Consider the following 27,885-nt stretch of genomic DNA (forward strand, 5'->3'; position numbering starts at 1 on the left):
ATGACACTACCAAAAATGTATTTAATTATTTTAATTATAAAAAGTCAATGCGGAAGAAGGAGAGGACATTTCCGGTTGTCCTTGCCCCTTTGCGCCTGCGTGACAGTTCCAAATCCATATTGAATGTACAGGAGAACTTGAACTGCTGTTGGAAGTGATAATAATTTATATTTGTTGGATTTATAACATACTGATGAAGTCATGAGTTGGGGAACAGAGTTGTGGGTAAGTAATATATATTTTCAATATTTTATAGGCCTCTGCATTTAAGAAAAATAGTAATTTGCGAAGATAAATTATTTCAAAATTGCGAAAGTCCGAATGTGACACAGCATTGCCACCCCTGTGGGTCATACCCACATTGAAATGGTGTGATTCAGTGACCAAAATTTTTATATTTATTTGTCTGTTGCACAAGTTAGTATCAAAAACGGAATTTTTTCTTTTATTGGTGGTTACGGTTTAATGATCTGTTCACTTCTATAAGTAAAAAAATTGAAAGCGAGAGGCAATGTGACTTATAATTCATAAACCAAACTGCCTTAGTGTTATGTATAGCGTGCATTGTACACGTTTGAAAGTTTGATAGATAAATCTATAAATATACTGATGCACACTGGATTATGAATGCTTTTATAATTATGTGCATATAAAATGTTTACATGAGACAAAAAATGAACTGGAATATTGATTTGTGAGCCTAATGTAATTGCTGATGAGTGTATCCATTTTTAAAAATTCTGTCTGTCTGAAGAAATTTATTTCTCCCAACTATAAAAAATGCAGTGTGATGATATTGGGCTTATAAGAACATGTGATTGGTGTTCTGTATCAGACAGATATACCTGAACAAAATTGTAACCTTTCGATGGGTTTCCCCAACGTTAAAAATGTAGGCCTGTAATTTTGGTCACCGATTTACAGTAAGTCCAAAAACAAAAATACTGTCACTCTCCCGCAATTTCATAATTGTGCTAGTTAGCTGCCCAGCTGTCTTTGAAAATATAAGCCAACTTTTGAGACCAGTGGCTGTCCAAATGACAGTGAGGTGGCTCTCTCAGGCCTACCCAACTACCAGATTCGGCACCAAATGATCCCAAATTCGTCGGTTTATGGGACCACAATATCCATTTTCAAGGTGTGCATCAGTACGCATTTCACAGCATCATACCCCGGGACAAATTTTGAGATGAGATGCACTTCTTTCTAACCCCGCTGAGAATCATCACTATCACATCGCATACTAGGCAAGAGCTGTGTCGTGTCTGATACTTCGAAGCGCGTACTGACACACACCTTGAAAACGGGTAGTGTTGTCTGATCTACTGGTGAATTCAGAATTATTTGGTGCCCAGTCTGGTTGTTAGGTAGGCCTGTCTCTGGAGAAAGTCATGTTTGCAACGCATTGTCACAGCAAAACCATTTTAAGGACTACAGATATTATAAGCTTGGTTTAAATCTATGAATTTTAAAACCTGAAACGTGTCTGTCGTAATGACTGGATCTTTTCAATAGGGAAATTGTGAATTTTACAGATGCTGTGTTTTTTAGGTCAAATTCTTAAAATTGAAATGTTGCTATTAAATGAAAGCAACAAAATTGAAAAGCAGGTTATCCTGAAGTTTTGTTCTATGTAGTAAAAGCACCACAAATGCTATATAAAAGGATAATTGTTATGAATCTGAATGATTGATAATCTGAAAGATTGGTAATTTTTGCCCATGAGAATGACCAAAGTCATCACTGTATCATGCAACTAATATATTTGATCTGACATGATATTATACTCAGATTTGAATACCATAATTTATTGTCAAGCTCTGAATTTCAACTCATAGAAGCACTGAATCCAGACCCTGAATCAACATTAGACAATGACAACATCAGACAATGAGATAATTTTGTGAAACCTACAGAAATTATTTCTATGAGAGTGCCTCCACAGCCCCCTTGTATTTAGCTGTAAATTGCTAGTTTCTTGTCTTAGTTATCATATTATTATCTGACTACCTGAGTCCCTGGTAGAAGGGTGGAAAGATGGTGATTTCATGCCCTAATGCCTTAAAAGAATGTCTTCCTCCCTATAATTTGGCAGCTGGCATATTATCAAGTGGGCCATCAGAAAAATATAATTGTATTTGCTATGTAGCTGGCTGTTGAAAACGGGTCTTGGGTGGTTTCTTTTGTCGAAGATTGGAGGGAAAGCAGTGAATCAAATGATGTCCTCTGTCTAGTGCTTGTTTTCTGCAATTTTTACTCCAGTATTCTACTGTATGTTGTATTGACTTTTCACAGTATGCACCTGAAATATATATTGTGTTGACTAATAAGGATTGGCAATACTAGGAGAAAGTATCCTGCACAAAAAAACATGGAGTTATTATAACAGCACAGTCTTTGCTGACAAACTTCAAAAAATGGACATCAGTATTTCTTTGACGAATAAAAGGCAATAAGGAGTGGTACATACAGCTGTTTACCATTGAAGTCAACATTATATTGAATACTTCAAAAGATATTGGTCTGGACTACACATAACAAAACTTTTTATACAGAAGTTGGATAGTTAAGAGGGTTTTTCTGTATACTGCATATATCTGACCCTCATAATTCTGTGTAGAAAAATTAGAATTTACAGTGCATCTGTCAGTTACACTGCGTCAGTTGACATGAGAAAAGGTCTGCTTGCTACATCTCGGCTGTCTGACTAGGACTTCTCCTGCTGTGTTCTTTAGCCTGGTCCTGTCTGGTATTATTCACTGGCTGGCCCTGTGAGTGGGATGGCCACATAGTAATAGGTCAATCACATGGTTTGAGATGGAAATCGGCACTTCCACTGTACTCTACATGATCCCTGGCAGGAGTGACGTCATCTTTGTCGCCATGAAGCCATCCAGTCTTTCGCGACATATGAAGGTGAGGAAGCGGATGGAGGGAAGTTCCTGTGTTTCTTGTTGTTTGTTTAATTGGAGATGGTGTTTTGGGTCATATATTTCCCACCTGTACATAGATACTACATTTGTATGTGGGGTCAGATACCTTTGTCCTCGATCATCCATTGTTGAGATTGTTAGTGGGATTTAATTGTTGTGAATTTGGGTTAGTTTTTTCCAGATGTAACATGTAATTTGGAAAGTCAAAGGAACAAATTTCCAAGCTTTGCATGAAGTGAATAATTATAGTATATTTTAGAGAGTGAATGCTTGGTGACTCTTTTCTCCTCTTCTGGTGTTTCAACAATAGATAGTTTAATATATGGATATCAGTCAAGAATACTGAATCAACCCTTTGTTATGTGGAAAACAAGTTCTGAATACCAGTTTTTGGGATTTGAAACTATTCATCAAGATGTGCATTTATAGCCATTATATTGTCTGATTAAATGTGATCCTCAGTATTGATGCCTGTATAAGTAAATTGCTCTTCCTATTTCAAGCTGGCCAGGAGTTTCAATCACGTATATTTCTTACATGTGTTTATGTTACTGTCATTTAATATTTCACTCGGAGATCATGGGATCTGTTTTCTATAGAAAGACGGGAATGTAGACAAATATAATAGTCACAATGCAAACAAGGGATCCAATCAATAAAACAAATAATATTCTGAAAGTATCTGGTAAAGGTGATGTGCTACAAGTTTGTTTAAAGAGGAAATATTAAAGGTGTGATCTTGGACTGAATATTATACAATTTCAAGTCACCTTGTGTGCAGTTGATGCAGTGAAACTAGGATAAGTTAATTTTTTTATGTTGAAAGAATATTGAGTCAGTTGGTCTTGGATAGCACTCTTACAAAATGAAACACACTGATATTGGCTGTTGTGCATTTATATATATGGTCCATACAGATCTGATATTGATACGCAGGTATCATTATTAGATAGGTCAGGTTAGAAAATAGCTATGAATTGGTACAGATGTTTTTAACATTCATACTAGTATGCCTTTTATAATTTACATCACAAAGAAATTGCTCGCATTGATTACAAGTCATAAAAAAAATGCATCCAGTACAGTTTCAAATTGTCCTTGTAGACAGCTTTGCTTATGTATTAAAAACTCCCTTTTTTTTTTGGAACTTATCCTTTTAGTATTGATCTGCATGTACATGACCTTATGGGGTCATGCTCTCATTAATCGGTTGCGTCAATCCATTTGCTGTAAAGCCTGCGCAATCAGTTATTTAGCAGGTGTCAATTGAATTTATTGACTGACTGTTATGTCAGGAAGAAGTAAGATGAAGTAATATTGGTATTTTTAACAGTTTCAGTAGGTAACTGGTCATAGGCCATTACTCGGGTGATCATTTTACAGACAGTTTGGTATTTAATAAGTGCTGCAGAAAACCACTAATCAGGATACTATTTTGTCCATTTGTTTGTTGGTTTCAGATGACAGTCACTGAAAGAGTGACGCAATTTTGGCTGTTGTGTCATTGAGTTTTGATTAGTTTTTCCTGGTAAGGCCATGTTACTGTATCCTAAAGTAAAGCTGAAAACTAAAGCCCTATGAAGGTCCTAATATCATAATCTGGTGCAGTTGAGGAAAACCTGACATTACCTTGAAATCTTCTAGAATGCCAATGTCTGTTTAATTTTATATAAACAAATCCTGATAGACTGTAAGTACTCCAAAACCCCTTTTATCCATAGAAATATGGCAAATCTATTCTTCTGTATTATCCGAAAAAGCAAGTTATCAAATTATGCCATTCCATGGTAAGTCCTTAGCCATTCATAGAAGGGGCAAGTGGGATGTACAAAATGGCAGGTGGGGTTACCCCCTCCCACTTCCTCTGTTAAAACCTTGGATCCCCTTGTGAGGCGCTTCTTTTAATTAACAAATGCATTGAGAAGTACTAGTACTGAACACCACGAAAGTAAAGTTCCATGTTTGTTGCAGAGTACATGCCCCATACATGCCCAGGTCGTTCACATGATAAGATAATGATGCTGTCACTTCCTGACACTAAACTGTACTAGTATAGAGGGAGTGTAGCCCATTGCCAGGTATCATGGCCCTGATAAGACTCAGGGGTGACGTTCAGTAAGAACTTTAAGGTACATGAAGCAATATCACCTATTCTAGTACAGTAAGAATTCAGGCCTACCCAACTACCAGACTCGGCACCTAAGGATCCTGAATTAACCGGTATATCGGACCACACTACCCGTTTTCAAGGTGTGTGTCAGATCGCATTTCGGAGTATCAGCCAGAACACCGACAGGATGAGCCCTGACATGCTCGGCTGTCACCTTGATTGGATAGTAAACGATTGTCGTTAAATCACTATATGATTTTAAAACAGGGTGCATAATTTTGAAAGCCACCTAGATGAACCTTAGACTGCCACATTAATCTAATACAATGCAAAAAAGCCCTATCAGAAGTGGTTAAAACATTCAAACCGAATGTCGTAAAGTCCCCATATATCCCCACAGAGACCATAAAATAGAGTACTCTAAAGTAAGAGTACAGTTTAAGGTTGTTCAGCCGAGCGTGGATGAGCCCGCAGTCGTGCTACAAAATTTGTTATGGGGTATGATACTCCGAAATGCGATCTGACACACATCTGATATACCGGTTAATTCAGGATCCTTAGGTACCGAGTCTGGTAGTTGGGTAGGTCTGGAATTGCAGGAGCTCCAAATCAGCAAGATAGATAACTCTGATGCAAAATTAATTGAGTAAATAATTACCCCCCTCCCCCCGTAAAAAAAAAAAAAAAAAGAAAAAATATATAAATGCAGTCTTAAACGATTTTCATATAATACCAGCTGGAACTGGCTGTAAAATACCTTGAAAGGTTTTTACTAGTCTTCAAGAACATCTTGTTGCAGTTACTAGTAAATATTTATGTAATATGAACTCAAATGTTTTAAATTCCCCCATAGATAAATTACCTCTGGAGGGCAGATTAGGATTTTTTGGCTTCTGGAAAGTACTCAAGATCCAAGTGCACCCATTTCCCCCTCAAGTTCCTTTGCTTTATGATTGAAGTACACCTTTTTTTTTACTCAAGGCCTTGCAATGAGCTGTAGAATACAGGTGCAGATACATAAAGTCTTGCCTTTTTTCCTGTATTTTTTATGTTAAACTATTTATCCTTTGATTTTAAGGTCAGTTCCTGTCTACTGTGGGTGTGGGAGAGGAAGGGAGTATCAGTTCAGTGACCTAGATATGTGTAGTAAGGACCTAGGTATTGGCTGTTGGTTAGGGCTGCTGCCTCTTTGCATTTACACTAGTTCAATGTATATATGCTTGATTCCCTGTTATCTGGTGCAGGTGTGAGAATGATGTCAGTTTTTTTAAACATGTGGAAGTGAGGTTGAACCTGATGTCAACACAGGTGGAAGAAAGATGTCAGTGAACTGCAGTCAGCCATCACAACTTTTTAAGTTTTTTTTTTTTTTGTTTATTGTTGCTTTATAATGTGCTTTTTAGGCTGTAGCATTGTGGAGGTGTTTAGCACAAAACTTGAGATTTAGGCAGACTATAGGTTATATACATTTGTTTGCCATCCTGAGGCATTTTACTAGTATTCACAGACCATACGAGGATATAGTTGGGAGGTTTTAGACAACAATAATAAAAATAGCATGCAAAGCTACACAAGGTTCAGCCATTTATCAATGAATTATTTATTTTACTAAGTTTTTTTAACATATACTAGTAGTTAAATTTAATAGGGTTGTTAATAGGGTTAATAGTTTATGTTGATAGGGATATATAACCTGGCAGTACATATTTACACGACTGATGTAATTAAAATAAAAATAATTTAATGTTCTTTACAAACAAAGTCATACTGGTGTGTGCAAGCTTTGGTAATATATATCTCATTGTCATGTGATTGTTCAAGTCAGGGTGATTAACAGTGACAGGTTTCTTTTGTTTTCTAATTGCAATGAAAATATTTTAAGTGTTAGTGTAGTACAGACGTTGTCTTGTCTTCTGTTGGGTTAGGTGCCACAGTCTAATGTTTCCTGCACATCACTAATGGTAACCACTCAAGCTAGTCAAAATTAGGATAAGTTTGGCCACGACACATTTCTGTAATGGTCAGCAGTCAGATTGTCACAAGTTTTTAATTTCACATGCTAAGAATTTATTTCATTCTTATTGTGGAGACAGTGTATAAGAAACTTTATAGAAATAAAAATGCCAGTGTGGTGTTGCAAGGTTGATGGTGTTATTAGTATGCAAACCACTGCTGACAGTAGAAATTAATTTTCATTCTGGTAGTTGACAATGTCAGTGAGTGTGAAGCTGGAGTAAGCTTTTCCTGTTTGATAATTTTATCTGCCTTGAAATATTAGTCTTTAAACAACCTGGTACACTATTTAATATGCATAAATATATTTCAATCACAAATGGATTAAAAATGTATTGGACTTCCAAAGTCAGCATACTAAAAAGTACATTATAATGCAACACAAATGTGGTGAAACAGTGCTCGCTGTAAGCAACCCAGAACTGACAGTGACATCATTTTATTGTCACACAGCCATCAGCAGTATGACAATGAGCCTGTCACACAAATCAGATCTTTATCTCTTCTCGTCATTTGTCACCTAAGAATGTGTATCGACGCATTCCTCCGTGTTCTTTACAACAGTATCTAAGATATGTTAATTTGCTTATTGATAAACTTTAACCATCCTGGTATGTGTTATTGTATTCAGTTAATGGTCTGCAACATTTGATACAGGAGAAGCAGGAATGGTGTGCAGAGTTTGTTTGAGCTATGCTAGGGATAAATTGGGTCAAAACAATAATATTTTACTTAATTCTTTTCTCAACTATCTTATGATTTGGCTAAGGAAATAGTAATTCAGTAGATGGTTCATAATAATAATAATAATAATAATAAAACTGCCATGTGCTTATTGAATACAATATTTGGCATTTATTTCACTTATCAGTATATCAAAACGTAGAATCAATTCCAAGTGAACATACACTATCTTTGTTCTTATGATACATTACTTATTATATATGACATACACACACACACACATATATATCCATATCTATCAAAAGAATAGATAATAGATGAAATACACAACATAGCTGTCTAATTGAACCATTCTACTTTGGTTTTAAGTACTACATATAATTTATACCACCACAACTTTGACCTCCACCACAGATAAAATGGACCATATCTTCACATATTGGTGGTAGCCAGGACAACTAAGTGACCTATGCCAAATTTCCCTGCTGGCTGGCCACGTAGCGTATAGTACAGAGAATGAAGATAGCATTATCTCAGCAGTATTGATCTAGGTCTTGGTCTGGAGTCCCCTCTCAACATGTGCCTGTGTGAGTCACAGTCTTACTCTGAGCTCGTCATCTAGGCAATCAAATGAAATACATGTTTGCACAGTTTAATCAATTAAAATTATGATCCGAGTGACAGACCCATTGCCTGACACAGCAGAGTTGCTGCATATAAAACAGGAATAATTACCAGGCTATGCCAGTGTAGCATTAAAAAAGCAGGGATATATATGTTGATCTAAGGCTGCTAGCTTTATGTGTACAGGGTGGTCCATTTTGGGAGGGGCATGTAAGCTGGATGAAATTGTGGCTTCTGCTAAAACTTAATGTGTAAGGAAATAAAATGTGAATGGGCTTGCTGCTTGGCTACATGCCTTATGGGCTAACCTTTGCATCGGTCCTCTGCTAGGCTATATGCCTTTTGGGCTAATCCTTGAATAGGCCTTCTGCTAGGCTATATATGCCTTTTGGGCTAACCCTTGAATAGGCCTTCTGCTAGGCTATAGGTCTTTTGGGCTAACCTGTGATTGGACTTTCTGCTTTAGCTACTAGTATATCCATTGAATGGTACCTTCCTTCTGAAATTTCTGCATTATGTCTAATAACAACTGTATGTCTTACAAATTCATTACATATTAGAAGTATTTCATCTCATAACTAATAAAACTCTCGTTTCTATGTTAGTGGATAGCACTGGAAAACTTGGTCAGTGTAAGTAGGCATTGCCAGACTGCCATGAACATACGTACATAGACACCAAGTCTACAAAAAAAACCAAACATCAGACAAAGTGAACATCAATAATTATGAGGTTTAATGAGAACTTGAGTACAGATAGATTGTATAGATCTTTTTGTTACAAAATTAATTTATTAATGGCGTTTCCTTGTACATTTTTCTAGCTGACATAATTTCCTTGCAACTTTCATTTGCTGTTGCCTGCCGTTCTGACAGCTAATGACAAGAATCGAAATTATGTCATTGACTCACCGCCAACCATTTTGTAAAATTGGAGTACTGCATGCAGCTTTTTTCACCGTGCAATACATTATTGATTGGACAAAAAAGTTTTTCTTTTCTTTTTGTTTAACTTATTGAAAGCAAATTATAAGAATGGAAATGAATTTGGGTTTTCAGTGGTGAGTTGTGTGAATGTTTTACAATCTAGTTTGCAAGACAAGTTCTAGTATTGGTGTTGGGAAAGGAGAGAAGGCGGAGTGTGGATTATGAGAGGGAAGATAAAGCATGTACCTGACACATACAAATTGTGCCTGGCTCTGTCTCTTATCCTGGCAATCAAACAGTGAAGTCAATACATCAGTGAAATCTAAAGAAGCAATCTTATATCAGTACAATACTAGTATTAATAACACTGTATTATAAGGCTACTCTTTCCAGCATTCATTTAACGGATTTCTCTTCTAAGATTAAAGTCGACCAGAGTGGCTTCCTGTGTTATTTGTGCAATTTTGTATTGAACTCACCACAAAATGACTCATCAGAGGGTCTTTGTGATGGTTCATTAGTTTTGTGTTGATCAGAAATATGATTGACCTGGTAGCTTCATTAGCTATCCAAATAAACCTCCATAATTACAATGTTTGAAGAATGAGGTCTAAAGAGTTCATGTTTTACAAATGTTCCGAATAAAAACTCCACCTTGCTTTTGTGTGAATATAGGTGTCTGTACTGTTCCAGAATATAAGGTTTAGCTTTGTTATTAATTATGACACACCTGTGGTAGAGTTCCTTTATCATATTGTTGGAAGAGGAGGGATGGGTTGAGATTTGGGTTATTTTATATGAGAGTTTTGCTTAGTATACTTACTTTAAAGACTGGGTATAAAAATTACATTTTCGTAATTTTATCTCATGAAAGTACATGCATCTTCACACAAAAAGGAAATTTTGTTCAGAGGATTTAGGTTAAAGGATTTCATTCAATTTTGAGTGACCATATATCTATTTCCAAGAAGGAATTTTTGTGAAACATTTAATTTGCATCAGAAAGTATGTATGGTACTAGTACAGCAAATTAATGGCTCATCTCACAAGATAATTGATGTGAAGGGAATCTTACACAGGATTTTAGTACAAAAAAACAGATATGTTTTAACTCAGGTCTTGAGCAGTTTTTGTAACTTGCCAGTAGTTACTTCATTTGATTCCAAACTCCAAAATGCCAAACATAATACTTTTTTTCTGCCCTCATGTTTTCCCCTTTGTAAACAGTTACAATTATATCCATTTCTCTTGTTTTTATGGGATAGTAGATCCATTTCCTTGAAAATAGGATATGATGCGCCTTGTGAAGTTATTTTAGATAATCCCCAAGGCGGACAGGTAGTAAATAAAAAAAGAAAACCTTGTATATTCTCCATTTAAAGTTGTGCAATAGTAATAGGGGGAAATTAAGTCACAAGTTGTCAGCCTTTAATTCAACCTCTTTGTAGGATCAGTTGCTTGGCAAGATAATTTGAAATATTCTAGAAAAGAAAGAAAAATATTATACTTATTATGTGTTTTAATTATAAATATGTCAACAATACTGAGGGCAGTGATTCATGCCTAATTGAAATGTCACCCTGTTATGACAAGGACACATCCCTCACCTCTTGAATATTCCAGCAATTTACTATATTTACAAATCTCCCTTTGTGGGTGCTCAACTGTAATACTGTTGTCATTACTGGATGTGAAGTGCTTACACTTAATAGACGACATAAATTCAATATTTTTATTTTTTCTTTCTTGTGGAAGTGAGTGAGTCATAAGTTACATGTACTTAGAATTGTGTCAACGGTGATTTATTCCTGTAGTTATCCCTGTGTGGTGGTTTTAAAGTATCGATTTCTATTGTAGGCGTCCCCAGATGAAAGGATGCCCAGAACCTTGCTAAACTTAGAGAAGCCAAAAAGTGTACTTGGTCTTGAGATAGGAATCGTATTTAAGATTAGGGGCAGGCTGATGACTTGCTCTGATTCTATCGAATCAATAATATTAAATACTTTAGGAATCAAACTCCCTTCTTTACTTGAACATTGTGCAGAGAAATTCCCAAACACATTGGGAGAGAGAGGGGGGATGGGGGGGGGGGTGCCAATCTCTCTCTCTCTTTTCTCTCTCTCTCTCTCTCTCTCTCTCTCTCTCTCTCCAGCTTGTTGCCCTGTTGCCATAACCTCTTGTGTCTTATCCCATCCTCTAGTCTTTATTTTTTGAAGTGTGTAATTATGGAGGAATGCCTGTTGATTTATGGGAATGGGATCTCATTTTCTGGATTCCTCCATGTTGGAAACTTTGATAAACAAGGTTGAATAGTTTTATAACAACCTAATAAAGGATACAATTTTTCTTAGTACTAGCCATTAATGACATATGCTACAACGAAAATACAGTTATTTGAAGATTGCCTCAGGTATGCTGTTCTTCACTAACACCAGAGAATCACTGTGGTGCACATTGCCATGTTGTTGTTATAAATGTTTTAGCTAAAACTGTAGCAATTATCTCAGAGGGTGACCTGACTGAAATAGTTTTCATGTTTGTGAGTTATAAATGGTTTTGGAATGCATAAGATAAGACAGTCATTTCACATCTAAAATTTCCCAAAGGCCCCTATGTAAAGGCATTTTCTTCACCATGATGTAGATATTAGTACAGCATTCAGTAGTAACAGTAACAGTTCAAAACGTGCCCACTCTTTTTGTACATTGCTCTACATTTCAGGGATGCCAAAGAAGTGGATGATAGATGATGCATGTGTACAAGAAACAGACAGATTCATGATTAGATAAACAGAAGTTTAAATAAATTGATTTTCATTTTCACTTTTTACAACATTTACCCATGCCTAAGATAAGGATGGATTAATCGATTTAAAAAAAAGTCAATTTTATTTTCCATCTCATCCCTTCACGTCCACCTGAATACCCACATGAAATGGTCAGTCAACACCTGACCAGCACATGACAGTCTCCAACAGTATTGTGGACGTCATCCATCAGGTAGATTTGTAGCCTTGTGCCTGACACTGCCCAGCTTGGTAGACATTGTGGACAGTGATTTACTGGCTTGGATTACATGATGACCATGTTTGGCCGACACAGTGTTTGGTTGTGTGGTTGGTGTTCCTTATTTAAAAGTGCCACAGTATTTGGTTGATGTTCATTACAACTATATGAATGTTAAATGCACTTCGATGCTGTTTGTAAAAGGCAGTAACACTTTGGATATTTAGTATCTGTAGATCATTAAGTTGACCATGACGGTTAAAGCAAATGATTTTTCCTATATCTATGAAGATAAGAAGAAATAGCTGCAAAGATGGTGAAATAGGATTTTCATTGAATGTCTCTTGTGTATTGATCATAAAAAGTAGATTAAAAATTTTTAAGAAACTAAACATTGACGAGTCAGTCACATGATCAATGTCCTTTGAGGGAGGGTCTAAAGCAAGCTTCAGAAAGCAAGCTTGCAAAGAGCATTGAGCTTTAACATGTGCTTTTGAAATGGATAATTAAAGCAGGGAGTTAAGTTTGGTGTAGCGCAGCAAGATTATTATTCATATTTCAAGTCATGAGTTAATGCAAGCATCCCATTCTATGTACGATGTTTATGAAGGGGAGTAGGAAGAGGGGTGCGTGACAGGGCATAGATGATTTAATGCCTCCTTGCACATAGACCAGATTATATCTTCTATATACATATGTAAACATCCATATATATATAGTATAGATGTAAGTCATATTTAATCTGCGCAGGGTGTTTTCTAAGGGTGTGGCTATACACTTTGGGGTTAATGTGAGTTTATCACAGTGGTGGAAAAAAGTTACTTGTTCTTAATTATTTATTTATTCATATAACATGTTCTGTGCTATTTTATACCACTTATTTATTTATTTATTTATTTATTTATTTATTTATTTTAATATGTGTCTCCTTGTCGGACTGAGGAAGTTGTGTACTTGCTTTAAGAGGTTGAAAAGGAAACAAGTGTTATTGTCATGGAATCATTTCAAAACCACGGATTTCTCAATGAGAAGTTTGGTGCTTTGTATTGCATATGTGCAGTTGCCTGTGCAGTTGCCTGTGCACATCTTTGTGTACTGTATATATTTACGTGACTATTTGTGAATGTTTTCATATCTTTTCATCATTAATTGATTTCATATATATGATGAGCATCATGCTCTTGCTTAGAAGCACTTACACTAATAGATAAGTCAGTGAAACAGCACTAATAGTTTGTCCTAATTCGATCTTTATCCTTCTGCCATTGTTGTATTGATATCTTTTGACTTTTGTACCTGATAACACGTCTATGTCCATGCAGTCCATCCTGCTATCATTGAACTAGTTGTAGGGCCTTTTTACTAGTGCCATTGCAATTTGATCCTATATAGCCTACTTGGCAGATGTTTTCAGATTAGTTCCCTTACTTAATTGACACGTCTCCTAGACTTCCTCATTTGAAAGTGGTATGACTTCATGCTTGTTAAGTGTTTGTCATTAAACTCTCTCCCTTCTCGAAAAAAATAATAATTAAGAGAAAGAGTGCAACAACATTATTATTAATTAAAACCTTGTAACCCTGAGTTTCGAGTTGAGTGTTTGGGAAATGGACTGCTACATTATCAGCATCCATTATAACATAGGGCAATTTCCAGAAACTTGGAAACTAGATGCTGGGGTAGCACTAGCACTCGCCAATTTAGCCAAATGCTAAAACTGACTTAAATTGGCTAAACAAAAATGACTTGATTTGATGAATTTTAGTCAAATTAAAACCATTTCACAACAAATTGACAAAAAAGTGATGATTTGGCTAAGCGAAAAAAATTGCTAGCGCTACCCCAGAGATGTGTTTTCGATGGTGTAAGTTCCTTGCTAACATATAGTGGCCTGAAGATAAATGGTAAGGAAGAGGTAATGGCATGATTTCCCATGCTTCTAATTAGAACTGTTGCACATAATGTGCTGTAATGAATACTGTACAAACATTACTACCCAGGGTTAGGTCCATCGTTTTTTAGCTTCACAGACAAACACAGACTGTTGTTATAAGGTCATATTGACATGAAACTCTAGGAACTCAGCAAGTAGAACTTGGTATACCATGCACATATGAAAATGTCCTAAAGTCATATTTTCTGTCTACATATATATATATATCTTGTAATGCTACTTATTTTTCCCAATTAGGATAAGTCCTCTCAAAAGAAATTTACTACGATGTCAATATTTCCTTTCGAAATGTGCAGGAAGACATGGTGGTCAAGGTGACATGTTTGTCATTTAGAACTTAATGATACTGTAGTTGTATTTTGTAAAGGTATGAGACGGGGAAACACCAGTGGTTTGAAGAATCTCTGATCCTCTCCATTTTGATTATATTACCTATGCATATGATGTTTTCAGTCTGTCGTCTGTTTACTTTCATTATATCAGTCATAACATTCTATGTTACCACTCCTTACCTCTTGACTAATTGATAATCTTCAAGACAGAAAATTAATTAGTATGAGTACTTTCTTTGACTGGCATGTTCCCCCTCTCTTATTTAATAGTTATAATTGTATCTTTTTGGGCATTGAGTTCATTTTTTGCATTTTGCTAAATAGCTGCAAAATAGTAATGATTTATAAGACATTGTCAACCTCTAAGGATAAGTAAATTATCTTTCACAGGTTTTTTTTTTTTTTTTTGCCGTGCAAGAATAGACAGTGTCTCACTCAGCCCCATAGTTTTAATAGATTGGTTGGCACGAACATTTCTCCTTAGGTGACAGAGTATGGCTCAGGCCCAGCATGTAATTATCAAATTGCCAAAGGTCTTTGGTATCAAAATATTCATGTGGTTGTCCTTTGATCTCTCATTGTTTAGTATGATGGATACAGGTGAAGTATATAATATACACCTGGAGCCAATGCAAAGGTATAGGCTTAATTCAAGTCGTATGAAGGAAATTTCTGTTTGTGTTTCGGAACCGCGAATTACTGACTTCAACCCCTGAATTAATGGCCTGAAATGGCCATTGCATGTTTAATTTTATCAAAAATACAGACTCTGAGCATCGAGTTATATTAGGAAACCCATAACTGCATGTGTTTGTTTGTGTGTGAGAGTGTAAATTATATATGCATCATGATCTAGATCTGATGTCTATGTCCTAAATTTATGTGCCCATATGTGCCAGCTTTTTCATTTTCAAATCTCCATATGTGCATGCTTCTTGCTATAATCAGGTGTATTTGTAAGAAGTAGAAATGAAGAAGCTGACCTGCACTGCCAGTGACACTGAAACATGGCCCATAGTCTTTTAGTAGTGGTTACTGGTAGTTACGGATGAAAACACATGCAATGACACACTTTGAAAATGATTCTCCTTGGATTTTAACATGCCATTTTCTTTTAATGATAGTTGCATAGAATGTGCTCAAGGGATGTGAACTAAATGAATGATAAAGAATTAGACCTACCCGGCAGTGGAACTGTTTTAAAATTGGAACCACACCTAAAACAACATGGGGAAAAACCAAGATACTAGTATGTAGCTATTGAACACATATTACATTTTTGGTGTATTCCTAGTTTTCACATATTTACAAAAAAAAAAAAAAAAAAAAAAGAGAGAGAGAGAGACAGGACTCGCCAAATCATTAGAAATCAAGACTTGGTCTATATTCAAGGAGATCAGTGTGATCCAGCATTGTAAACAGCAGAAGATATATTGTTTTAGAGTAGAAGATATGGGCGTTTCTGTAATTAATTGATAAAAACTGCCATATTGTTGAATTGATGGTATTTTTTATCTTTGGCAATTTCCTCTTCAGTCTGTCACTTGTTTTACCTACATAAAGTACAGGTATACTATTGCAAGGAAGTTGTACTAACAAGTGTAAAGATTGATATTTTTTAAATAGTACACTAATTATGCAGTATCTGTTTTCTAGTCACATCTATCACACAGAGAGCCAAAAATATAGTCCTGCGCCCTTCTCATTTCATCCCGAGTTTGTGTGGGCTTTTTCTACGTCAATAGACACGGTTTTTTATCAGTGACTTCACTTGTCACCAACTGTAGAGATAACAGTACCACTAATAATAATAATAATGATTTATTGGTCCCTGTTACATTATCAGATTTGCTAGTTTTTCACTCTACTAAGAACAAACATTTGCACATTCATACATTTATAATGATTACAGCTTGTTATGTACGGTAATGAATATTTAAGTTTCAGCATGCTTCGAATGTATGTGTTTACCAATTTACTAGTAGTAAATACTGATATGTAGAATTGAGAGATATATGGCAAATGTAAAATGTCAATGACTGTTCAGTCAGAAGATGGTATTCTTTTGAAATACAAGCATTTCTTTAAAAGCAAAATCAATAAAAATGGTATTTTTCGAATGGGTTCTATCTACTACATACCAGAAGCCAAAAAAGTTGCATTAATTGCCCTTGAAACCAGAGGAAATTATTCCCATGAGAAACATGTGGATCAACAAAAGTTTTTTTGTCTGATAACGATATTCCCCAGTGGATCTGTGCTGTCATATTTGGTGCACCTGGAGGCTTTGAGTCATTGGATTAAAGTCAGATTTAGAGGAAGGCGTGAATAATTTTGTCTGGGGTGGTGTTGATATCTGGCATCCAGAAGCCAGGTGAATCAATTAATTTGTCATCTAATTAATTGATCTGGAATGAAATTATTGGATGCTTAACAAAGTATGTGGTTCAGGTTTTGTAGGCACCTTGAAATTCTCGGGGTGGTCTATTAGACATTGACACTGGGCCTACACCAAATAAGATACCAGGCTGGCCTGTAATATTTTAGGGGTATGTGCATTTACTTGCCCCTATATCTGTGTTGGAGACAGGATTCCTTAAAATGGACTGTGGTTCAATAAAATACTGCACATAGGTTCATATTTTTTCATTTATAGAACTCAATTTCACACTGAATGGTATAAATTATATACTTAAGGTATAAAACTGTATCATTACACTTTGAGAGGATGAGAGAGAGAGTAACCTAAAAAAAAGCTTTTGAAAGTGAGTAAAAAACCCCAAAAACATAATTAATTCTCTGAAACTATACTGTATCATCTGTTACACTAAACCACACTGCTATGTAAAGAGCTTGAGTTATGATAAGTGCAGATGTATACATGAACTGGAGAGTTTATATCCTCTGACTCCTCTCTGGAAATCTAGAATTACGGTTATTACTCAAAAAATTGTGAATAACAACCCTAATTTTAGATTTTTAAGAAGGATGTAAGTGTTTCAAATTAATCACTTTTCAATATGTTCTTTTATTTTGAATATTTTTTAAAGTTATTATTTGGTGACTCACAGATTTACTTTTAGACTGTAAACCAGAATACCATCCGGAAGTATCAGATCAAATTTTTAGGTTTCAGAAGCAATCTTGATTTCACTTAATTTTGTTTCGATTGATTTTGTACCCCACCCCCCCACCCCCTCCCGACATTCAAACCAGGTAGCGTTTACTTCAATTTGTCAACACAAATGAAGAACTTATAAGGAAACAGTAGGAAGTTGCCTGGCTATGAAAGATTGCATGGATTTACCTTAATGTGTTTTGTCAGGTGAGCAAGGGTGTTCACCTCACAGAATAACCAGGCAATTTACTCTGTAACTTAAAATTAAGTAAAGCAAGTAACTATTTAGAATTTATTATAAAGTTATCCATGTTGTACTAAGATGGCTCCTCGTAGGCAGTTGTTCTGTGAATGAAGTCAATTATTCTCAGTAAATCTGTGGCTAGATGATAGGGAATTAGAGGCTTTTCCAGCTGTCTTCACTTGCAGGATCTGTGTTTTACCTGTAGGAGAGCAGTGTAGAAACATGGCCCCACTCTTTGCAGGTTAATGTAGGAAAACTATGCCACCCGGCACAGGTTAAGAAGGTATACTGTGGAGAATGCAAACTGTAAATATCAGCATATGGCTGTAGTGATAATGTTAGTGGAAGGAATAAAAGGGATCTGATTGTAAGCGTATGTGTTTTTTATCTACAAGGGGAAGTTGGATATAAAAAAGGCCATGAACAAGGATATTGTTAGAGCATTGTTTGAAATGTGGGTGTTGAGGATTGATAAAAGACTTGTCGATATAATTATTTGTAAATTTATCTTCAACAGTGAGGGGAGATGAGGGGGGGGGCATAGTTTGTTTGACAGTCTCCCATCATGATCTACACTCTTAGACCCCATTTACATAGATTTTAGATCGATCTATCCCTGTGGGGAGTCTCACTAGATTACTGTCAGCTTGGCCAGCTTAAGCATCTGTCCAGCCTACTAAAAGCTGTAAGGGGGTAATTAACAATGGTGCGCGCTCGGCTGACTGCAATTTAGCGTGAACCCCCAGGGAGTTAGGTCGATCTAAATCTCTGGGAATACACCCTTAGAGCCCATCCAGAACAAGCTGATCTGCAGACTAACAGATTCGCGTACAAAATGGCTAATCCACTTAAAAGCAATGAGGCTAATTCCCTGATGGTCTCCCCACCTCCACAAGCACCATCGATACAAGGGTCTAGCAATTAAAACTCAGACCCAAGATTTAATCCATTTAATGGCCTGTGTGGAGGTGGGGAGACCATCAGGAAACTAGGATGGCTTGATTTTTAGTGTGGTCGGCCATATTTAGTGGGTGGATCAGTTATTGCGTGGATCATTGGTTCTGAATGCACTCTTAGTACTTCAAATGGCCCCAAGTATTGATTGAGTAGACATATAGAGTTTTTAAAAAAATCCTGGCTGTCTTTGAAAAAATCATTAAACTCCGGGCAGGGATTAGGGCAATGAAATCCCCTTAGAAACACTCAGATGCCATTTTTATTAATGCGTGAAAAAATGAAGATTACTGTATGAAGCTCTTTTATTGAATTTTTTTCTTGTATATTTTCAGGACCAGTATGATAACGTAGCGTCTCATACACAGAAGGGCATAGATTTCTGTGAGAGATTTGGGCAGTTTGTCAAAGAAAGATGCCAGATAGAAGTCAAATATGCAGGAGAACTCAAGTAAGTGAACATCCACTAACGATGTATGAAAATAAGGTTTTCAGTCGCGAGTGAATGCACATGAATTTCCTCAAAGTTGTTTGGATACACATAATCAGTTCGTTGAATGCTACATTATTCTCTAGTCAGAATAGGTTGATAAACAGGGGCCAGGAATAATTGCTCAGTGTTGTTTTTACCTGTATTACATAATGTGCATTAGATCTAATGGTCAGAAGACACAAACAAGACCCTGTTTCCTAAGCTGAGTTATAGCATGCAAACACGACAGTACTAGTTACCTAGTGCAAGTCTCCCGCTGGCGTAGAAGTTTTCGGACAAATGCGAAAAAAAAAATTTAAATGGTTGTGTTACTTTGTCTAGAGATGTTTGATTTTTTCAGTGTTTTTGTTTTTTACAAATTGGTAATGCAACCATTCATCTATTGGCTTCATTGCCTCTTGCAGATAGTCACTAGATTAAATAAGGATATTTTCATTATTGTGTGAGCTTTTTTTATGGAAAAAATATTGAAATTTGCACGATTTTGTTTGTATAAATTTTTATCCAAAACCTGAAAAAGCTGGCTAAAGTTAATGACTGAAGTGAAGTGGTTTTCTTTCTTTATTTGCAAATCACATGAGCCAGTCCAAAATTTGACCTTCCTACACATGCTTCACACCTTGTCAAAATCTGAAAACTGAAAAATTTTAGCCTTCTTCATTCAACACTGGCTTGCATACAGTGGTTGATAGAAGAAAGTTAACATACTTTTTGACTCCACTGAATATACTATTGGAATTGGTAATTTGCCCAGATCACACTGAGCCCCACTTGTTTATATCTGGTCTGCTATCAGTAATTCGGAAACTCCTGTCGTGTACCTGCCAGGAACCTGTAACTTAGGTTACAGACAGTCAAACCTAGCACCTGGCTGGACGCTGGGGCTGACCAAGCACCTGTCTGACCGGGATTCAAGGGTCCTTCATGAGTGGCGATCCTCAATCACCCACTATCTGCACTTTTTATTTTTCAACATCAGCAGTACTTTGATAGAGAAAATTAAAGGTGGCCCTCAGCAAGTGGTCAAGCAATCAATAATTGAGACAACTACTTGATATGAGACAACTACAATATGCCTTTAAAAATTGAATTTTTAAAGGCATATTGTAGTTGTCTCATATCAAGTGATAGGTACAACATATATATATATATACTAAGGTGTGCTTCCTAAAAGTTTTCTGTGGCCTCACACAAGAAGTGCATAAATGGGGTCGAAACCAACTAGAACAAAAAAAATGTTGTCGGTGGTGATTTGGTCAAATGACCACTTGCGACTGACCTCCAGACTGATCACAACTGCCAGTCAGTACAAAGCTGTTACATTCATTTGTGTCATTATACAAGGCACTACCTTGTTTCCTTGGTTTCATAACATAATTCAGTTATTACGGCATTGATTATTATGGCTATGCTAGGGTAGAACATACAAAGAAGTACTGTAATTTCATATAATACACAATAGGGCTTCTACTTCGAGAAATGGCTTTGCTGCAAAAACACCTTTTATTTTCATGCCTGTTGTGTTTAACGTCAACATTGAAACAAAATTCTTTTATTCTGTTATGCCTGAAATTACATCAGATTTGTGGATCGCCATCTTTCGATTTTTTTTTTCCGTGTGTGTGTGTGTGTGTATTATACCAGCATATCTTTCAAGTTATTTCTGTCTGAAAATCTGAATTATGTCTTTAGGAAGATTTTAGTAGATGTTAAAAAAAAAAGCATAGGTTCATACAAGGTCATGTATTGAGTCATCTCTACTATTGTAAGGGTTTATCATAACATGAAAGGGCTTTCCGCCCTGGAGAATAGTTGCCTTTGAAGTCTTAACAGCAAAGATGTCTGTCAAATAAACATATAGATTTTAAAATATTTTTGTTGATGCTTGTCGCCATGGATACTTATAATATACTTGGGCTGAAGAAAATGAAAGGATCTGTTCAAACTTTATGTAACCAATTATAGCTGTCTTGGCTCAAAATTTGAGCATCCTGCATTGTGAAATACTTTGCTGGATCAGAATTTAGGTTTGTGTGCTCTGTGCAGTTTAAGCCAGTGAAGGCATATGCACCACTCTTTCACCTGGGTCTGTGTATAATTTTCACCTGCCATTAAAATGACTTGGAGTCAGCCAGGTGGAACTTATGTGTACAGTTAAACCCTGTCACCGAGGCTGTATTACAAATATCTTCAGATAGAATATAAGGGCTTTTAAAACTTTTAGACAAAAATTATAGTCTTCTTTAGTCCAAGATGCACCTGTAGTGGTCCAATAAATTAAAACTTTTGCACCAGCATTGTAGCAAGAAAGACTTGGCCGATGCTTCATCAATATTTACTGTGTTTAAGTTCCCTTATCATGGGTTAAGCTTTATCTGAATTTTTTTAATATGTATTGTATATTCTGATCGGTCTGTCCATCCATGCCGTTGCCATCGCTCTCTGACTCTTGACGTTTGCCAACTGCAGCATTATTGTTATACTTAAAATGTTCTTAGTGGCTTTGTTTGATAAAGAGACAGCTTTCTTTTTGAAACGGCATGGTTTAATTACTTTAATGGTAATAATGAATTTTTTGCTTTTATTTTGTTGATGTTTCTTCCTTTTTGGTGTCTGTATTTTTGACGGCTTTGCTGTCTAGTTTTTAATTTTGGTCTAAAATTTTTAGACCAGTATTCAGGCAGATATCCTTTGTGAAACTTCCCCACAGTTCTGATAGTGGCATGGCAACCAGGGCATGACTTCTATATCTGTGGAATTTTATATTTTTGTGGCTTCCTGTTGAATTGAGAAAGCACCGTAGTTGTTTTTATGATCGTCCTTTTCCACAGTGGCAGAGGCATGTATGTAAGAAGTTGGATCTGTGAAGATTGTGGAAAGCTCATTTTTATTTTTGTATTTTTATCTTGAAAAAGCTAACCACTACCAGAAAGAATTTGATCTTTATAATTGATTAATTAAGTAATGTCATAATATCGCTATAACTTTCCTATTTGCACCCCAAATGAAATTTAGAGCAAAATACAGTATATTATTTTGATTCATTGGCATTCACACATGTAATTTGTATACAAAAGCATAATATGGGTACAAGAAATAGTGTTACAAGGTATTCATGTTTCCATATTAAAAAAAAAATCATTTAGGATGTTTGATTGAGACAAATTAAGTCTATTGTCTTGTGAGTAAGGATACATCATGCAGCAAGATCTTGTTTGTTATTTTTGAGCTGTCACGTTTATGTTCTCACAGCAGCTGGTGAATGAGGTAATTAATTATTTGAATTAAGCATTAAGTGGATTAATTATCCAATTATCCACAGAATAAGGACTTTGCTTAAAAGACTTTCGTTGGACCAGAACCACGGAACTTTTATGTGCAAGGAAAAGGCCATGTGTGATTGTGTGTGTTCAGGTATATGTGCGTGTGTGCAAATGTGGAGGGAAAGTGATTTGTTACATGTGATGTTTTTTAGTGTAAGTTAAGTGTCACATGACAAATGAATTTCTTTAATAATGAACCAAGACTCCTCTTTATCTTCCGAGACGACATATTTCTTTGGGTGCCCTTATTAATTGATAGTATTGCACTTCTCATAGAAAGGTGATCAGGCTGCAAATATGGATGAGGGGGATAATTAAGCGACAGCCTCTCCTTCAGAAATATGTAATTAGGCTCTTAGCCCACTGAGGAATGGGTATAAGCTGTTTGCAGTCCACCAAAATCTATATGACTACATAATGTTTTGTTTGCTTGCTAATTGGGATTCACTACTAATTCAATTCCTCTGAAGGCATTAGTTACTTAATACATGCTCCTCTTTCCGTGATATTGTTTGCCCTGTCTAGTACAAAGTATAGACTCGTTGCATGGCAAATTAATCTCGATGCTGTCAAATTATAGTAATGCCATGAAGATAATGTTCAGAAAATAAATACCAGACAATATTATATTGTGAGAGATGGGTTTCCATGGGTGATCATACATATTTGACATTGCACATGAGCGTCAGACATAAATCTAGGCACCAGGATTTTGTGATAACATTTGAGAAATGAAGAGAAAGAGAGAAAAGAATACTAGTACTTGGTTTTTGTGCATAAGCACACATGGGGACTCTTTTATTCCTAGGTATGTCAAATGAGTCGCACACAGACCACAAGTCACAACTTCTAACTAAACAACTAATCAGCTGAAGACAGCAGTTGAAAAAACTAAACTGAAATAATAGAAATCATCTAACGCTTGCTCATGTATGATGTTGTATAATGTCTTAGGAATAATGGGATTGTTTCCAATACTAAAGTTCTACTGAAGTTCTCTGAAGGTGTGCAAAAAGGCTTTTTATTGTACAAGTCAAACCCAATTTGTTACTAACAAAACATATTTATCTGTTTTACAGAAAATTGGTCAAGAAATATCAGCCCGCCAATAAAAAAGAAGATGAAGAGTCGGCGTAAGTATGGAGTCAAACAAGGTTTATGTTTCACAAAAAGTATGAAATAAAGATTAATTTCAGTGAGGTTAGTAAATGATAAAAACAGAAATATTACTTTTGCATCATCAGACAATCTAAATAAACACAATCTATATCAGTTCCATCACCATAACCAAAAACCCGGGCCATTGATTAATGCATGAAAGGCAGAAAAATAACAGCTGAAATCAAGTTTTTGTCTGTTATGTGTACATCTTTTGCCAATGAATATTTAAGAGATGTTGTTTTAAATATAATTTAAGTAGTATCTCAACAACATTAGAGATTACTTTGACACCATTTTAATGCATCTTTAAATCAGTTTTGGGGCTTGAAACTTAGCAACCTAAAGGCTGCTGACCTCATTGCACAAATTGCGATTGTCTTGTTAAAAGTTTTTACTATCGATGCAGTGGTGACTGTGTACATAATCGTATATTAAACACATTTATTGCAGACCAATCATTCTTTAAAGATTTTAGACCTTTGTCATAATACAAGCCATTTTGCCTAGCCAGCTATTTTTTTAGCAGTCTAAACCTACCCCAAGAACTTATTGTAACTTTCCTGTGGAATGGCCTCTAGAGTTTTCCCTAGGACATAGTTGACCCTGTTATCTTCTCCTTCCATCATCACATGACAACTGTTTGTCATTGTTACTGAACATAATAGCCATGTTCAGGTGATGGCAAAATAAGATTATTAACAGACCTAACTTCCTTTATCCCAAAATAATTTAACACAGAGTTTAATACAATAAATTAACAACAAAAGTATTTGGGGTACCTTGTCAGACCAGCTTTGGCATCTGCTGATGTTAGAATAATAAGCAGAATGAAGGTGGGGGTGTGGGTTGAGAAGACCAATTTACAGGTACAGGTAGATAGACAGATGAGCACATACTCCTCACGTTATATCACATATACACAGATGGATAGACAGACAGAGAAGCACTTATTGTATACACAGTAGAAGAGTTTTGCTAAGATAATGGAGGGGAGCAGTTGCATTGCATGTAATATATAATTTTCATGTGGAGACAAAATGAGAAAACACACATTGAGAGAGAGAGAGAGAGAGAGAGAGAGAGCAATTTGCTCCTCTATGAACCATCATTGTGCATTCAACACATCACACGTACGAAATGCACATACCAACCCTTTATTCCCTTACTAGTAATGCCTGTGGCCTGTCATATAAAAGTGATATAGTAGTATCAAAGGGTGATTTGTATATATTTATACCTCCACAGTGCAAAGGACTTACTATCACATGCATTTCATTACCCACATTTCCTTTAATGAAAACCCTTGCCCTAATACATTATTTAAAAATTTCAACCATAGGCTCTTGGTTGGAATCTATGTACAGCTTTATTATCAGTATCATGTATGTCTGTGAAATTCAGCAATTTTCATTAACATGTATGAATGTTTTAGTCATGTCACTTAAAATGTAAAGAAGAATGAAATGTAACAGACATCCTTTTTCAAATTATGTCACAGAAGAATCAATTGTAAGCAAATACATCACTGTAGAGGTGAAAGGTACAATTTGTATCTAAACACATCAAAACATCTACTAGTATTCTCTTTTCACTGTAGTGTAGTCAACTTCAATCTGATTTCAAAACGTAAATTGATAAATTTTCTAGTGATGTGCACAATTTAGCTCATAAATGAAGAAAAAAATCAATATTAAAATAAAAAAAGAAGAAAAAATATCGGCGTATTTTCAGGTTTTCTGTGGTGCAGGGCTTCCTTGCCATGCTGAAAGAGGTTCATGATATTGCCGGTCAACATGAGCTGATCTCAGAGAACATGGCCAGCAGTGTCATCAAAGAGGTCCTCTCTTTAGCACATGAAGTTAAACAGGAGAGGAAAAAGGTGAGGTTCTAATTCTAATCTGTGAGTATGGCAACAGAGCAGTGTGCATCCCTACATTAGTCACTACATCTATTTGTTTGTTTATGCATGTGTGCACACATGCATGCTGATGCACACACACATACATACACACACACACACACACACACACACACACACACACACGGTTGATTTTTCATGGTTCACAGAGGTTTTGAACCCAGTACCAAAACACTGAAAGTATATTAAGAAAAGTGCATAATATTTGGAAGTATTTATTGCCCATATGTGGAATTAAAACGCTAGTTTGGTTGTATTGCAGCATTTACAAGAAGCCCAGAAACTACAGCAGCAACTTAATTTAAGTATACAGCAGCTGGACAAGGTAAGAAAGACAGAATACTAGAAAATGAAATGAGCACTTGAATACTAGAAAATTAAATCACCACTTGATGTCGTCCAGTTAGTGCTAGATCTTAATCTAGTTAAAGAATAATTTTCCTGAGAATTTCAAAACTTTCTTTACCGTAATTGCTAAGGTATACAGTAGCCCAATCCATTGGCAAATGGTGATTTATAAGCATGTATCTGAGGCACTCTGCTAATAGAGGTTGAGGCTGCTGATTTTTTCTCTTTTTCAGCACATTCTTTGCCTTTTTTTCTTAACCTTTTTCCCCCTGGGTACTTTTTTCTATATCTAACTCTTTTTTTCCTTTCCTATTAGCTCAGGAACAGGTGTCTCAGAACAATGGTGACTCACTGTTATTTGTACTTGGGACCTGAATTGAGAGAAATTGTTTAGGGCATGATAGAATTTAGAGCTTTTAGTTGTTGTACTTGCATTAAATCAAAAATGCAAATATCATGTTCACAGGCAGACTACAGCTGCAATAGTATGGGAAACAGTGGGAAAAGCAGAGATGAAAAGTTATTTTTTTTATTTTTCTAAGGATAGATTGATGCTGGAGGGAATCCCATTCAATTTTGCATATGCTAATAATAAAAGGATTTGCTTAAGGCATAATATTAAAAGGCAAAGGGCATTTGATGTTTAAGCTAGGATAATTGTGGTAAATGAATTTATCATTTATGACCCCAGTTAAAATATATACATACATATTGCTAAGTGGCTCCTCATAGATTCTGTAAAATATGAATATGTTGTACATATTTACTTAGTTAATATAAATTGAATAACTTTTTCAACAGTACTTTGGATTCGTAATTTCCTTCGCAAATTTTAAACTTAAGTCTCTAGCAGATTGCTATTTTTATCTCTCACTATCAGTATAAGCTTTGTAGATATTGCTAAAATAATCTTACAAAGACTGCCAGCTTCCAGTGGTAGAATGATATACATGAGGGACAGTATCATTCAATACATTTAACAAGATTTCCTTGAATGTTCTTTGAAAAGTGGAGCCCCCTTGATTGGGTGATAATGATCTATGCTGTCTGGGCTTGATATGTTTAGTTTGTGGTAATAGTGTTTACTGTCTTCGTTTACACTGAGAAGACCCATAAATCAATATTTGCCAGGAATTGTAATGCTGTAATACTTTGCAGTAAAAACTTGACTTGTATTTGATAGAAAGAAAGGAACATTTTTTTTCTTTCCTTGTTCCAGTGCAAATTACTGTAATTCTGTCAGATAAAAAAAGGAATGACTTGTATTTGTTTGAGAATATGTAAGTTTCTTACTTCTTCTTCTTTATCCAGAGTATGTTGTCTTTATCATTTGGTCAAAATAATGTTGTTGTTTCAGTAAGTCACCTTTGACCTTTTGAACTAGAAATTCTTTATACTTATTCATTTGGTTCAGTTCAATTTGACACCATGAGGATTACTGCCAACACAACGGTACCATTCAGTTGAACATTACATTGAACTCGTACAGATATCAACGAGAATGGAAAAAGACAAGCACTTGATTATAGTTTTATAGAAATCTGTGGTTTGAATAATTTTAAGTTCTGCATAATGAATTTTTTGTCTCTAAAGTGAGCCCTGTCAGCCATGTGATGAAAGCACCTCGCATGTAAAGCATTTTTTTCAGTCTTTAGAAATTCAACATTTTGCCAATTTAGAAGGTATTTTAAAGATGTAATATATTTAATATTTTGTGCATAATTATATCCTAGTTTTTTTTTCTT

At 35.6% G+C, this 27,885-nt stretch overlaps 1 protein-coding gene across 5 annotated transcripts in view; it reads left to right on the top strand.

Moving 5' to 3' along the window:
• The first annotated feature begins 45 nt into the window (after positions 1-45).
• LOC106157976 (formin-binding protein 1-like) overlaps positions 46-27,885 on the top strand; it is a 37,218-nt gene continuing 9,378 nt past the window's right edge. For 3 of the 5 annotated variants that reach the window (XM_013533792.2, XM_013533791.2, XM_013533793.2), the window contains exons 1-5: positions 2,745-2,916; positions 19,233-19,348; positions 23,793-23,846; positions 25,606-25,753; positions 26,055-26,117. In XM_013533792.2, the coding sequence (XP_013389246.2) occupies positions 2,818-2,916; positions 19,233-19,348; positions 23,793-23,846; positions 25,606-25,753; positions 26,055-26,117 (480 nt within the window). In that variant the 5' untranslated portion in view covers positions 2,745-2,817. Of the gene's footprint in view, positions 226-2,744; positions 2,917-12,235; positions 12,290-19,232; positions 19,349-23,792; positions 23,847-25,605; positions 25,754-26,054; positions 26,118-27,885 lie in introns of those variants that run through there. The other 2 variants (XM_087008849.1, XM_013533794.2) reach the window with 2 other exon arrangements.

The sequence above is a fragment of the Lingula anatina genome, chromosome 3 (genome assembly GCF_051362555.1).
Source record: "Lingula anatina isolate TDL-2025a chromosome 3, LinAna3.0, whole genome shotgun sequence".
Taxonomy (NCBI): domain Eukaryota; kingdom Metazoa; phylum Brachiopoda; class Lingulata; order Lingulida; family Lingulidae; genus Lingula; species Lingula anatina.